Below are 12,405 nucleotides of genomic sequence, written 5' to 3'. Positions count from 1 at the left end.
CCTACCTATTCATTATTGTTAGTAAATTTTTTTAAAATATTTAAAATAAATAATTAAATAATTAAAATAGTTATTAAAAAATTGCTTAGTATTTAATTTTTTATTTAGACTTGTAAATTAAAAGAATACTAATAAAAAAAGGGGAAAATGAAAAAAAAAAGAAAAAAAAAGAGGGAGTGTCCCTGTGAGTGCAGTGAAGAGATTCCAATTCCACGCTATCCAACAAAAGAATATTACTTTACACTATTCCTTTAGTCCTCTTTCTCTTTCTTTCTGCGCCTCCACCATAGGCGCATGTTAGCTCCTTCCCTTCACACACGTAAATTTTAATTAAAAAATTAATTTAATTGAAGTTGTAAAAGCAATTTATTTATTTTTAATTAATATAATTTTGAAACAAAATTTGTTTTTAAGGAATAAAAAATGTTACTAAATATATTTTTCAACTGAAATTGAAAGACAGTGAGAACAGTTCATGGACAACATGTTAATATTGACGTTATGTTTCATTGTTTTGTCGTATTGGGAAGAAGAAAAGGAAATTACCGTGTAGTATAGTGTAGCCCCTGCACTGCAACTGCCATCTGAATTCTGATTATGCATGCATGGATAATTGTTCCTTCCATTTTTCTTTTATTGTACAAATCAAAATTGGGGAAGGGCCTTTTTGCAATTGCAATTTTTACATTTTAAAATAATTAAAACATAGAAAAAGTGAAATCAATAAAAAATAAGATGAGTTTTTAGTTTTTTTTATGAAGAAAAAAATGAAACAAAAGAAAAATAAAAGATACATGTGAATGACATGAATAGTGAAATATGATAAATAAATTAATTTTTATCAAAAAAGAAGATTCTTCTTTCCTTTTTTTGTCCACTTATGGACAAAAAAATAAAAATGGTACTGCTTCTTTCTCTTTTTCTATTTGAAATAATTAGGAAAGAAATAAAAACATGCAAAAAATTATCAAACATGATTTTAGCAATTCAATAAAAAAAAAATTCTTAATCAAAGATATGTATACATAAATTTAAATTAATTTTTTAATCAAGATACGTATACATAAATTTTTTTGTTTCTATATTTTTTACCTCTTTTAACTTTAGGAACCAATGAGTATGTGTGTTGCGTACAATTGTTGCTTCAGTGATACAGAATAAACTGATTTAAATGTATGTTTCTTATCGTGGAGAGACTCATCACAAAGCTTCAAAATTAAACCAGTGATTAATGTGGAATTTCCTAATTTTTTATGCATAATCATTCAATTAAACAAATCAAATAATTAATTAAGGAGATCATGAAGAGAAATTACTTTATTAAGACTCTTGTTTGTTTACAAGCCTGATTTTTAATACAAATTTAAATTTATGATTATAGTTTAAAATACTGTGCATTTAAGAGATTATTTTTTAAATGTCTAAATCATTTTACAGATTGAGTCAATTAAAAAATAATTTACCATTCAGAGAAATATTGAAACTAATTTTTTTAAATAAAAAATATGGAACCTATCTTATTACCACTGTTTTTATAAAAAAAAACCCATAAACTTTTAGGGTTGGTTAACAATTTAACGATTAATTAAAATCATTTCAATATTGTTCCTTAAAAATAAAAAGAATACCAACGTTGTTTTAATGATATTCCTCTCAAATTTATAATTTATGTATTAAAAATAAACCAAAGACATATTTAGCAATAATTAACTTCCAAAATATAAAAAAAAAAGTTCAAAAAAATAAAAGACGTATTTAATATTTTGTCCAGTGTAGAAAGAACTAACCAACTAACAAATTATTCTCGCCCATTTTTCTAAGTTATTTTCAGAATAAATATTAGTTCCTTTTGATACTAGAGAAAAAATAATTACTGCTTTTTAAAATTTAACTAATTTTTACTTCTATTTATAAATTGTTTATTAATTTTACTTTAATTTGATCCTTCACTTTGAGCTATATAAGTAGTGAGATAAAAATTTAAGTTTTATTCTTTTTCACAAAAATCAATAAAAGTTGTCACCGCTAAAAGATCTTTAACAGCATGGAACTTTTTATTTACAAGATATTATGTATTTTATTTGATTACTACTATTTGAAAATCAATGTTGTATGCAATTTTTGTGGAACATATTTTCTACACTAATTTTTTCACACAAAATTGAACTAAAATATTTATGAATTTGTAAATGAGTAATGTTTATTAGAAAATTTAGTTAATTATCATTAGATAAATATGTACTCTCTAATACATTTTTCCATACAACTTAAACCTGAAATTTTGTTTACAAAATCTGTGTCAGCATCCCTTTAACTAACAGTATGTTGATTTATTAAACAATTTCAACATAAAATTTATGATTAACAGTGATTTAGACATGTTCTAACCATTTGAATTAATTTAATCCAAGTTAAAATGAAAGGGGTTCCTGCATTACTAAGCAAAGAAAGAGGCACAGTGTAGCACAATGGACCATGAGTTCATGAGCTGCAGATTGCAGATTACAGAATGTGATTTGTTTGGTTGGTTGATATTTGTTTTTCCCAAATTCTGAAAAAGTTACATTTTCAAGCCAAAAGCAAACAAAGGAGGAGACAATCCAACCACGTGACCTGTCCAAAAAAAACTTACCTGCCTGCAACCATATTTTCTTTTTCATCACCACATCCCATTCCCATAATTCTCATCTCTCTCTCATCAATCCCACACATCTCTTCACACTTTAATCTCTTTTTTTTCAAAATTAAAATGCACCAACCCTTTTTCCAGCATTATAATAATTTAAGTTCATTTATTTACTTTTATTCCTGAAAGAAGTTTTTGGTCACTGGTTATTGTTGTGCATCTACATTTGTGTCCACCTTGGCATTTTGTTTTGTCCTCTGTTTGGTTCTTTCTTTGGTTGGGTTGTGAGCGTGCTCCATGCTCACCTCCTTTTTATTCTCTGCAACTGCAAAAGAAAGAAGATAATGGTAGTGCCATCACCGGGAAACAACGACACACGCACATGGAATTATTTGTGGGGGCTGTCCACACCTTATAGAACCCAAACCCACCGTTCACAGATCTCAAGGATCTCACAATTTCAGCTTTGAACTTGGCTTTTTCTTTTTTCTTGTTTTTCACCAATAAAGTTCTGCTCTTTTTGGTGTTCTCAGTGCTTACTCCTCTTGGTTGGATTCAAATTCTCCATTTCCAAGTTGGTCTGTGGTGGCAGAACAGGAAAAAAAATAAATTTTGGCATCTGGGTTCTGTTCGGTTTGATGTTCATTGAATTGGGTAGTGGAAGTTGCTGTTTTGGTGAGAGTGGAGTTGCTTTATGTGGAATCTGATTCCAGAGACTGGCTTTTTCTGTTTGGATAAGGTGATATAGACTGGACATTCTTTGTGGGAATGGGGAGAGAAGTTGTTAATTATGGTGGCTTTGAGCACTGGTCAGTGGTTGTGTGAGGGAAACACAGTTGAAGGACTGATTGTAGAGTATGGAACTTAGTAGTTTGGTTTTCTGGCTACTGGGGTTGCTGCTTTTGCTGTTGATGGAGATTTCTTCTGCTGCTCTTTCTCCATCTGGCATAAACTATGAAGGTTAATGTTCTTCTTGGGATTTCTTTTTTCGTTTTGTTCACTGGGATCTTTGGTAAAACTTGTGAGGTGAAAGGTTGTAATTGATGATTTAAGGCACAAAAGTTGTGCATATTGACCAATTTAATTATGCTGGAAACAAGTAGGCACGGTAGCTGGGTGGTTAAGGTTGATGCAATGATGCTATTTCTGTCTTGGTTTTTCCATTTTCTTCTTCCTTGAGAATTTAAGTGCTACCTAACTACCTATAACAAAATAGCAGCAGAGAGGTTCTTCTTTTTCTTTTTGAATAGGGTTTTTCTTCTTTTTCTTCTTCTTCCTCTTCTGCTTCTTCTTCTTCTTCTTCTTCTTGCCCATACCTAGGGGGTTGGGGTGGGGCCTTCAGTTGCCTATTTTATTTTATTTTCTTGGCCGAAAATTTTTCTTTTTATTTGTGTGCTGGAGATACAAGAGGATTTTCGGATGAAACTTCATACCCCCCTCTTATGTTTGTTCCTTCAACAGTTGTAGCTCTGATGGCCATAAAGGGTGCCTTGACTGATCCTCACAACGTTCTGGAAAATTGGGATTCTAGTTCTGTTGATCCATGTAGCTGGAGGATGATTACGTGTTCCTCTGATGGCTCCGTTTCTGCATTGTAAGTTGCTTGGCCTTTAAGAGAGTTCTAGAGTGATTAAGAAGTTTCCAAGAGAAATTGATTAGAAAGTGAACCACAACTTTTGCAAGTTTGATTTTCAACTAAAGGATTTTTTTTCTCTTATCAGGGGTTTGCCGAGTCAGAACTTGTCTGGTACACTATCTCCCGGGATTGGAAACCTTACTAACTTGCAATCTGTGTAAGTCTGCTATTTTTGTTGAGATTCTTTATATCTGGCTTTCGCTTTGTATGTTGGTTGAGTTTGGGATCAGTGTCTTTTAGTTCTTATTGATCAGCTCTATCCTTTCACAAGCTTATACTTCCCCCGAATTATAAGCTGAATTAGTGAAAGAAATTACAACTATGCTTAATTAAGTATACATATATGCAGGTTGCTTCAGAATAATGGCATTTCTGGTAAGATTCCTGCTGCATTAGGAAACTTGGAAAAGCTTCATACACTTGATCTTTCCAATAATGCATTTAGTGGTGAGATACCCAGTTCTTTGGGAGGCCTCAAGAACCTGAATTATTTGTAAGTTACAAAAAGCATTTATAACGATAAAGGTTGCAGCGATTATGAGTTTTTAGTGACTAATGAGATTGTGTTTCTAACTCAATGTAAATTGTCGTATGTGCATGCCAGGAGGTTAAACAATAACAGCCTTACAGGATCCTGCCCTCAGTCTCTTAGCAACATTGAAGGTCTAACCCTTGTGTAGGTCTTTATTACCTTGTTGCACCATTATTTTTCCTTTTTGCCTAATCATATTTCAGTTTTAGCTTAGAAAATCAGGGAAAGATTTGAAGCTTTGATTTCTATCTAAAAGATAGCTATGTTAACTCTTATGACTTGAATATGTATAGGGACCTCTCCTACAACAATCTCAGTGGTTCCTTGCCTAGAATATCGGCAAGAACATTAAAGTAAGTTCATTTCTGATTTCCTCATCTATTTTCCTGTATTCAAGTTTAAAACAGGGCAGTGTAGTTTATCTCTTGCTCAATTATTTACGTCAGGATTGTGGGTAACCCTTTAATTTGTGGTCCAAAAGCAAACAACTGTTCTTCTGTTTTACCAGAGCCACTTTCCTTCCCTCCAGATGCACTAAGAGGTGTTAATTTATCTTTGAACTCTACTTTCTAATTATTTTTTCTTCGAACAAATATATCAATGATTAGATGTGGTTATTTGGTTTTCTAGGCCAATCAGACTCGGGTAAAAAAAGCCACCATGTGGCACTTGCTTTTGGTGCAAGCTTTGGTGCTGCATTTGTCATTGTGATTATAGTTGGGTTTCTTGTTTGGTGGCGATATAGACGCAACCAACAGATATTCTTTGATGTTAATGGTTAGTCCTCTCACTTTCCTTTTTTATAATTCTTTTTCTTTTTTTCTCTAATTCCGTATTAGTAAACTTTATGGCAAATTTGAAAAAAATCGGTTGCTCATTAGTGCACTGTTGGAGCACACAATCGATTAAGGATATTTTTCAATGAATTCGCATCTTAGATGCTCGCTTCAATTCATGTTTGTTACACTGGCAAAGTTAATTGAACTGCTTTTACCTAACACTAAGCAGTGTTGCTTCCAGTGGACTTTTGTCTATTTCTGACCATTCAACATGTTGCACTGTTTCTTGATTGTTTTTAGTATTTTCCAACTACTCTAAGCTTATTAAATCAGCTGTAAGACTTATCATGCATGTAATGAAATAGGAGTAAAACCTGTTGGTGACTTTTTGCAACATGGCCAGTCATAGTTCTAAACTTGGAAAAGTTGTTGGAAATCTTAGTTGAAAATTTAATTTGGTGTTATGCAAATTATGTCATGGGTATTCTAGAAGAAAAAAATTGAGTGTGAACAGTGTCACTAGTGGTATATGTAATGTGTAATTCATATAAGGATCACTTTCTTTGAAGGCAAGAGGAGCAGTTAACCTAAGTGATATAAGCATATGTTGTGTTCCTATACCAAAATACTGTGCATGCTAGAGCTTTTATTTCGTTCTCTTTTTTTGATGTGCAGTTAACACTTGTGTGTGTTTATTATTTGGCAGAACATTATGATCCGGAGGTGCGTCTTGGTCATTTAAAAAGGTTTTCATTCAAAGAGCTTCGAACTGCAACAGACCATTTCAACTCGAAGCACATTCTTGGAAGAGGTGGTTTTGGAATAGTTTACAAGGCGTGCTTGAATGATGGGTCTGTTGTGGCTGTTAAGAGGTTAAAGGACTACAATGCAGCCGGTGGTGAGATCCAATTTCAAACAGAAGTTGAGACAATCAGTTTGGCTGTCCACCGGAATCTTCTCAGGCTTTCGGGATTTTGCAGCACTCAGCATGAAAGGCTCCTCGTTTATCCCTATATGTCTAATGGAAGTGTAGCCTCTAGATTAAAAGGTTAGATCTGAAGTTTACAATCTGTTTACCTAACTGTATACTAGGAACTGGAAGTACAATGTTCACTCTGTTTTATGTCAACTGACAATAATCCGTTGTATATGATTATTTGAATCTTACATTGTTGTTTAGTTCAGTCAACAAACACTTCATTCAGATAACTATGTGTAGGTATTTAGATTGTGTTAACTGGCCACTTTATGTTAAAACACACTAGCCTTTTTTGTGCCGGGTTACTATTCAATCACAGATTACCTATTATCTTTACCTTTTTCCGTTCTTAGTTCTCACTTATAGTTTAGTTGGTTTGCTAAGCAGACATTTTCTTGAGCTGCTCATGATTGTAGTTGATAATTATAATCCAATTCCTCAAAGATCATTTTAAACTTATTGGCTTTGGTTTTGGATTGATATACCAGATCATATCCATGGCCATCCAGCGTTAGATTGGAGTAGGCGGAAGAGAATAGCTTTAGGTACAGCAAGAGGGTTGGTTTACTTGCATGAACAATGTGACCCTAAAATTATTCACCGTGATGTGAAAGCAGCTAACATATTGCTTGATGAAGACTTTGAAGCTGTTGTTGGTGATTTTGGTTTAGCTAAGCTTCTGGATCATAGAGACTCCCATGTGACCACTGCTGTGCGTGGCACTGTTGGTCACATTGCTCCAGAGTATCTATCCACTGGCCAATCATCAGAAAAAACTGATGTGTTTGGGTTTGGAATCTTGCTGCTTGAACTGATTACAGGTCACAAGGCTCTAGATTTTGGGCGAGCAGCGAACCAGAAAGGTGTAATGCTTGATTGGGTACGCTCTCAAGCCTTTCACTCTTTTCAACATCTCTTTTCTCCTTTAGTTAGCATATCACTCTTTTACATGTTTTAGAATGTATTTATTTCCATAACTTACAATGAATGATTTGTTGGCACTAGGAGCAACTTTCTTCTTATATGCATAACTTGTCTTCCTAGAAATTTTAATGGCAAGAGTACTTGAGTAACTTCTCTTAACAGGAGTTGGTATTTAATAAAACAGTTTGGTTAAGATTATACTTACTAGGTCTGATTCTAAGCAACTAAAAGTGAAATGTTTTTAGTGGGAAAGAAAACATTTACTACATCATAAAGACAGAAGGTACAATATAAATGTTATTTTAATAAAAATCTTATATCTTGAGCTGCTTAGAATCAGCCTTTTAAGTGTAATGATTAGAAAGCAACAATTTTCTTAGCTTGACCAATGGTATTGAATTAAAGTTCTATGAATGCAATGCAACTGGATTAAGAAAACAGTGAGTTTTGCTACCTTTGATGATCCTAAAAATTAACTTGAGCCTCAATAGGGTGGACTAAATCTCCAAAAAATGTCATCAGGGTTGACTGGTGCTAACAAAAATGCTGAAAGAACTGGCCACTTACACTGCAATTTATTTTCTCTTGTTCTTGGTAAACGGGTCTAAAAGATAAATTTTCCCCTCCTCAATAACCATTCTTTTGTTCCATGTGAATCAAACAACTTTCAGGTTAAGAAGCTCCACCAGGATGGAAGATTAAGTCAAATGGTAGACAAAGATCTAAAGGGAAACTTTGATCTGATTGAGTTAGAAGAAATGGTTCAGGTTGCACTCTTGTGCACACAATTCAATCCTTCACACCGCCCGAAGATGTCAGAAGTATTAAAGATGTTGGAAGGGGATGGTTTAGCTGAGAGATGGGAGGCCTCACAGAGGATTGAAACACCGAGGTTTCGGTCTTGTGAGCCTCAAAGATACTCAGATTTAATAGAGGAATCTTCACTCATAGTTGAAGCCATGGAGCTTTCTGGCCCTAGGTGACAAACATCTTGGTTTTCCACTATAGCTCCTTGTTTAAAAGGTGTAGTTTAAATGTTAAAAATGACATTGTCATTAGTGTCAATAGCTATGTAATGCACGTATTCATCTGTAAAAAGAAAAAAGGAAAGTCATGTATAAGTATCTTTGTTGGAATGTTCATTTTAGTTTCTTCAGAAATTTTTTGAATCAATGTTAGAAAATTGTATGTAGTTGCACTTAACATGATCTTGATGTTAGTCTTGGTGGCTAAGCAATCTCATAGAGCCAGTGGAATAAACTTGTATTTAGCCATTCCTAAAGTCTAATAAATTTCATTGGTTAGTTACCTTAAGACTTTTGGCATGGAAGCTTTGGACTAATCAAATTTAAAAGAAAGAATTGTAAAATAGGTCATACATTCAGTTTAAAACAATTTTACATTAATTATAAATCACTGTATATGTTATAAGTTCATCTATTTTATGTTAATTATTTAAAAACTCTTAATTAGAAACTCTAATTAATTAGTCATGGCTTTTTACATTAATTACGTGTATTGAAGTTTGTTAGATAAGAGTGTTTCATTATATATCTCCCTTTGTTTTTGCCATAACTCTAATGGTGTGTTTGGATTAGGAAGTGGATTTGAGGGAGTGAATTTGTAGTGTTTTAAGAGGAAAGTGTGAAGAAAGTGAGGTTGTTTGGATTAAGGTATATTAGAGTGGATTTGTGAAGAAAATTTATTGAAGTTTGTGAGTGATGTGATGGTTGTAAGGAAATTTTTATTTTTTTTAAATATATAAAAAGTAACTTTACAAATTTATCCTTATTTTAAAAATATTTAAATAATAAAATATGAAATATTTTTGTATAAATTTGAATTAAGTAAAAACTTTTATTTCAACCTCAAATAAATTTTAATATAAAAGACATAATTTTATTTTTATTCTTTCATAGTTTTTATATTTATATTACTAATTTATTTTCTTTTAATATTATTATATAAATATATTGATATTATTATTATTATATAAATATACTGATATTATTATTATACAAATATATTTATTTTATTATTATATTATATTATTATAATAATTAAGTATAATATTATCAAATTTATAACATAGTATGTTACAAACTTTTATAAAATAATCGATTTTCAGAATCCATTAATTTATTTAATTTATTATGTTATAAAATTTATAATTAATTATTTTATTTTTATTATAATATAAATATATATAATATTTTTTATTGTAATATATAAAATAGTGTTATTTTATGTGTATAAAAGAATGAGGGTAATCTTGACTTTTTGTGTGAATTCCTTATCTTTCTTTGCTACATAGAGGGGGCTGAATTTATCCTTCTCCCACAAATCCTTGCCTTTCTTTCCTTACATTTGAATGGATACAAACACACTCCTTCTTTCATTTTCTATCTGCATGAACAATATTCATGCGGAAACAAACAGGCTGGCCCTAAGGGTTTGTTTGTGTACCGGCAGGCACCGGACGAACAGATGTACGGACCGGCCGACCGAACTCATAATAAATGTGAGGGCGCAACAAGACTAAGGTAGTTAAGATACTCCGAAAAATAAGGAATACGTGTGTGAAGAAGATATTTTCCCCCGGGTATTCCGGAGCACGATTGGTAAAACCTATCCATAACCACCCTGAACCCAAGAGATAGAAAGCCATTTAGCAATCCTATAAATACAGTGCTCAAGCCAGAGAAAGGTACGTTTTGATTCACTTACTAAACCTCACTTAGAATCTCATACTTACTTGAGCGTCGGAGTGCCTTCGCAGGTACCCTCCCCCGCCCGACCGAAGGAGACACCAAGAAGGAACGACCGACCGAAAGAGAAGAAGACCGACACATCAGCAACTACACTACATCAACCGACCGTGCCTGGGCCCCATCTCTCCACTCAGGTACAGTTTGGATTGAGGAGGGGATGTGTGAGGATTTGAAGGAGTGTATGTGTAGAGATGTGAAAGGAGAGTGTAAAGAAGGTAAGAGTGTTTTGATTGATGTATGTTAGAGTGGATGTGTGATGAACGCTTATGAGAGTTTGTGAGTGATGTGATGGTTAAATTGTTAAATGTTACTTTACAAATTTATCCTTGCCTATTAAAAATTTGTAATAATGAAATGAGTTATTTTTGTTTAAAAATAAACAATTTTTACATATTTCGTAGATTTAAAAATTAAAATTAGAAAATAAATATGTATTAAATATAAATAAATATAATTTAAAAATTATAATTAGAAAAAAAATTGTATTCAATAAATTAAATAAAAACAAAATTTTAAGTAATTTCAAAATATTAAACATGCATTGTAAAATTAGAAAATAAATCAAAAAATAAATCAGATCTTATATAAATAAAAAATAATATTTTTTATTATTAAAAACCCTATAGTAATGAAAAATAAAAAAAATACTAAAAAAATATATCGTAATTAACAATAGAAAATAATTTCATAAAAAACTATTATAAAAAAAATACTAATTCATAAACATAATAATTATAAAAAAATATATTAATATAAACACAACAACAAATTAAATAAAAAGAGAACTTCAAATAATTTCTTAAAATATTAAATATATACTATAAAATTAGAAAACAAATCACATCGTATATAAATAAAAAAAATACTATCTATTTTTTAATATTAAAAACTCTTGTAGATGAATAGAGGTAAATTAAAAAATAACACATGCTGATGTGATTTTTCCTTTACATCTCTTCATTTTGAGAGGAGATGATATTTACTGTTCACAAGTATATCTTCTTCCCCTCTTTCCTACAAAATCCTAAATCCAAACAAGTGATATCCTCTCACTTCTTTCCTTGTGAACCATAGAAGCAACCATAGCCTAAAAGATTTTGATGAAATCATAAATTGATTTTCACGCTAAGTAGTAAAGAATATTTAAATCTATGACTTATACAACTCTTTTTATGATTAAACATTTTTTATGATTAAAACACTACCTAAACTATCTTTCGGACAAAAAATAAAACTAAAAATTTATTAAGAAAGAAATAAAAAATATGTTAGAGACTAAAAACAAAATTTCATAATTCATCATAAATTAAAGACTTATTTAACCCTTCTTCCATTTATTACTATAAGTCTCCAAAACGAAAATTTATTTTATTAATGAAATCTTATAAAATAAGAATAAGTAACTATAATTTAATTTTTGAAACTTATCTTTGGTAGCAATATGCCATTACAATTGTGGTGATCTTGCTTGATATATCCTTTGAATTTTTTTTTATCAAACCATTAATTCCTTTTCAAATAATCATAAAACATGTGAACCTAACACAATCATGATTCACCAACATTCATGTACCATGATGTGATGATCTTCTTCCCTTATGCTAAACCAACCTCCACACTCAAATAAATACCTAACCCACAATCCATTACTAAACTATCATAATCAATAGAACAACTCATGCACCATAAAACATGTCCATAGAACCTTATCACTTATCCTCAAACCATCATTCAAATGTCAAACACCATAATTGTAAAGGGAATTGAATTAATGATGGCTTAATATGAGGTTATGTGAAGGTGGAAAAAGGGACTTTATTATAGTAAAAAAATAATTTTGTGACTCAATTAATGGTATTAAATATATCTCTCATTTACCTTACTAAATACTGTTTCAAACACATTTTTTTCTGTGTTGGTAAAAATTTATTAAAAATTGCAATTTTGTGGGACTCATTTTATTGATAAATATCTCATGTTTTACCCTGTTTAACAAATCTTAATTAATAGAAAAATATGTTAAAAAGGATTGTTAGAGGTTGGTTGTATAATTGTATTTCTAATACTCTAATCTTTATTAACTTGAAATTTCTTTTTTTAGTTTTATGCTATTTTTTATGTAATGACACGAGTTTTATTAAAAAAAATTAAATTGGAG

At 31.1% G+C, this 12,405-nt stretch overlaps 1 protein-coding gene across 1 annotated transcript; it reads left to right on the top strand.

Annotated features, from left to right (window-relative positions):
* The first annotated feature begins 2,422 nt into the window (after positions 1-2,422).
* LOC137810558 (protein NSP-INTERACTING KINASE 3) lies at positions 2,423-8,679 on the top strand. The gene is made up of 11 exons (XM_068611900.1): positions 2,423-3,586; positions 4,088-4,220; positions 4,348-4,419; positions 4,612-4,755; positions 4,867-4,938; positions 5,088-5,147; positions 5,241-5,335; positions 5,425-5,571; positions 6,280-6,621; positions 7,041-7,432; positions 8,148-8,679. The coding sequence occupies exons 1-11, from the start codon at positions 3,484-3,486 to the stop codon at positions 8,457-8,459; spliced, it is 1,872 nt and encodes a 623-aa protein (XP_068468001.1). The 5' UTR covers positions 2,423-3,483; the 3' UTR covers positions 8,460-8,679.
* Positions 8,680-12,405: the final 3,726 nt, after the last annotated feature.

This window comes from Phaseolus vulgaris, chromosome 2, assembly GCF_000499845.2.
Source record: "Phaseolus vulgaris cultivar G19833 chromosome 2, P. vulgaris v2.0, whole genome shotgun sequence".
Taxonomy (NCBI): Eukaryota; Viridiplantae; Streptophyta; class Magnoliopsida; order Fabales; family Fabaceae; genus Phaseolus; species Phaseolus vulgaris.
This window is presented reverse-complemented; position numbering and strand designations above follow the sequence as displayed.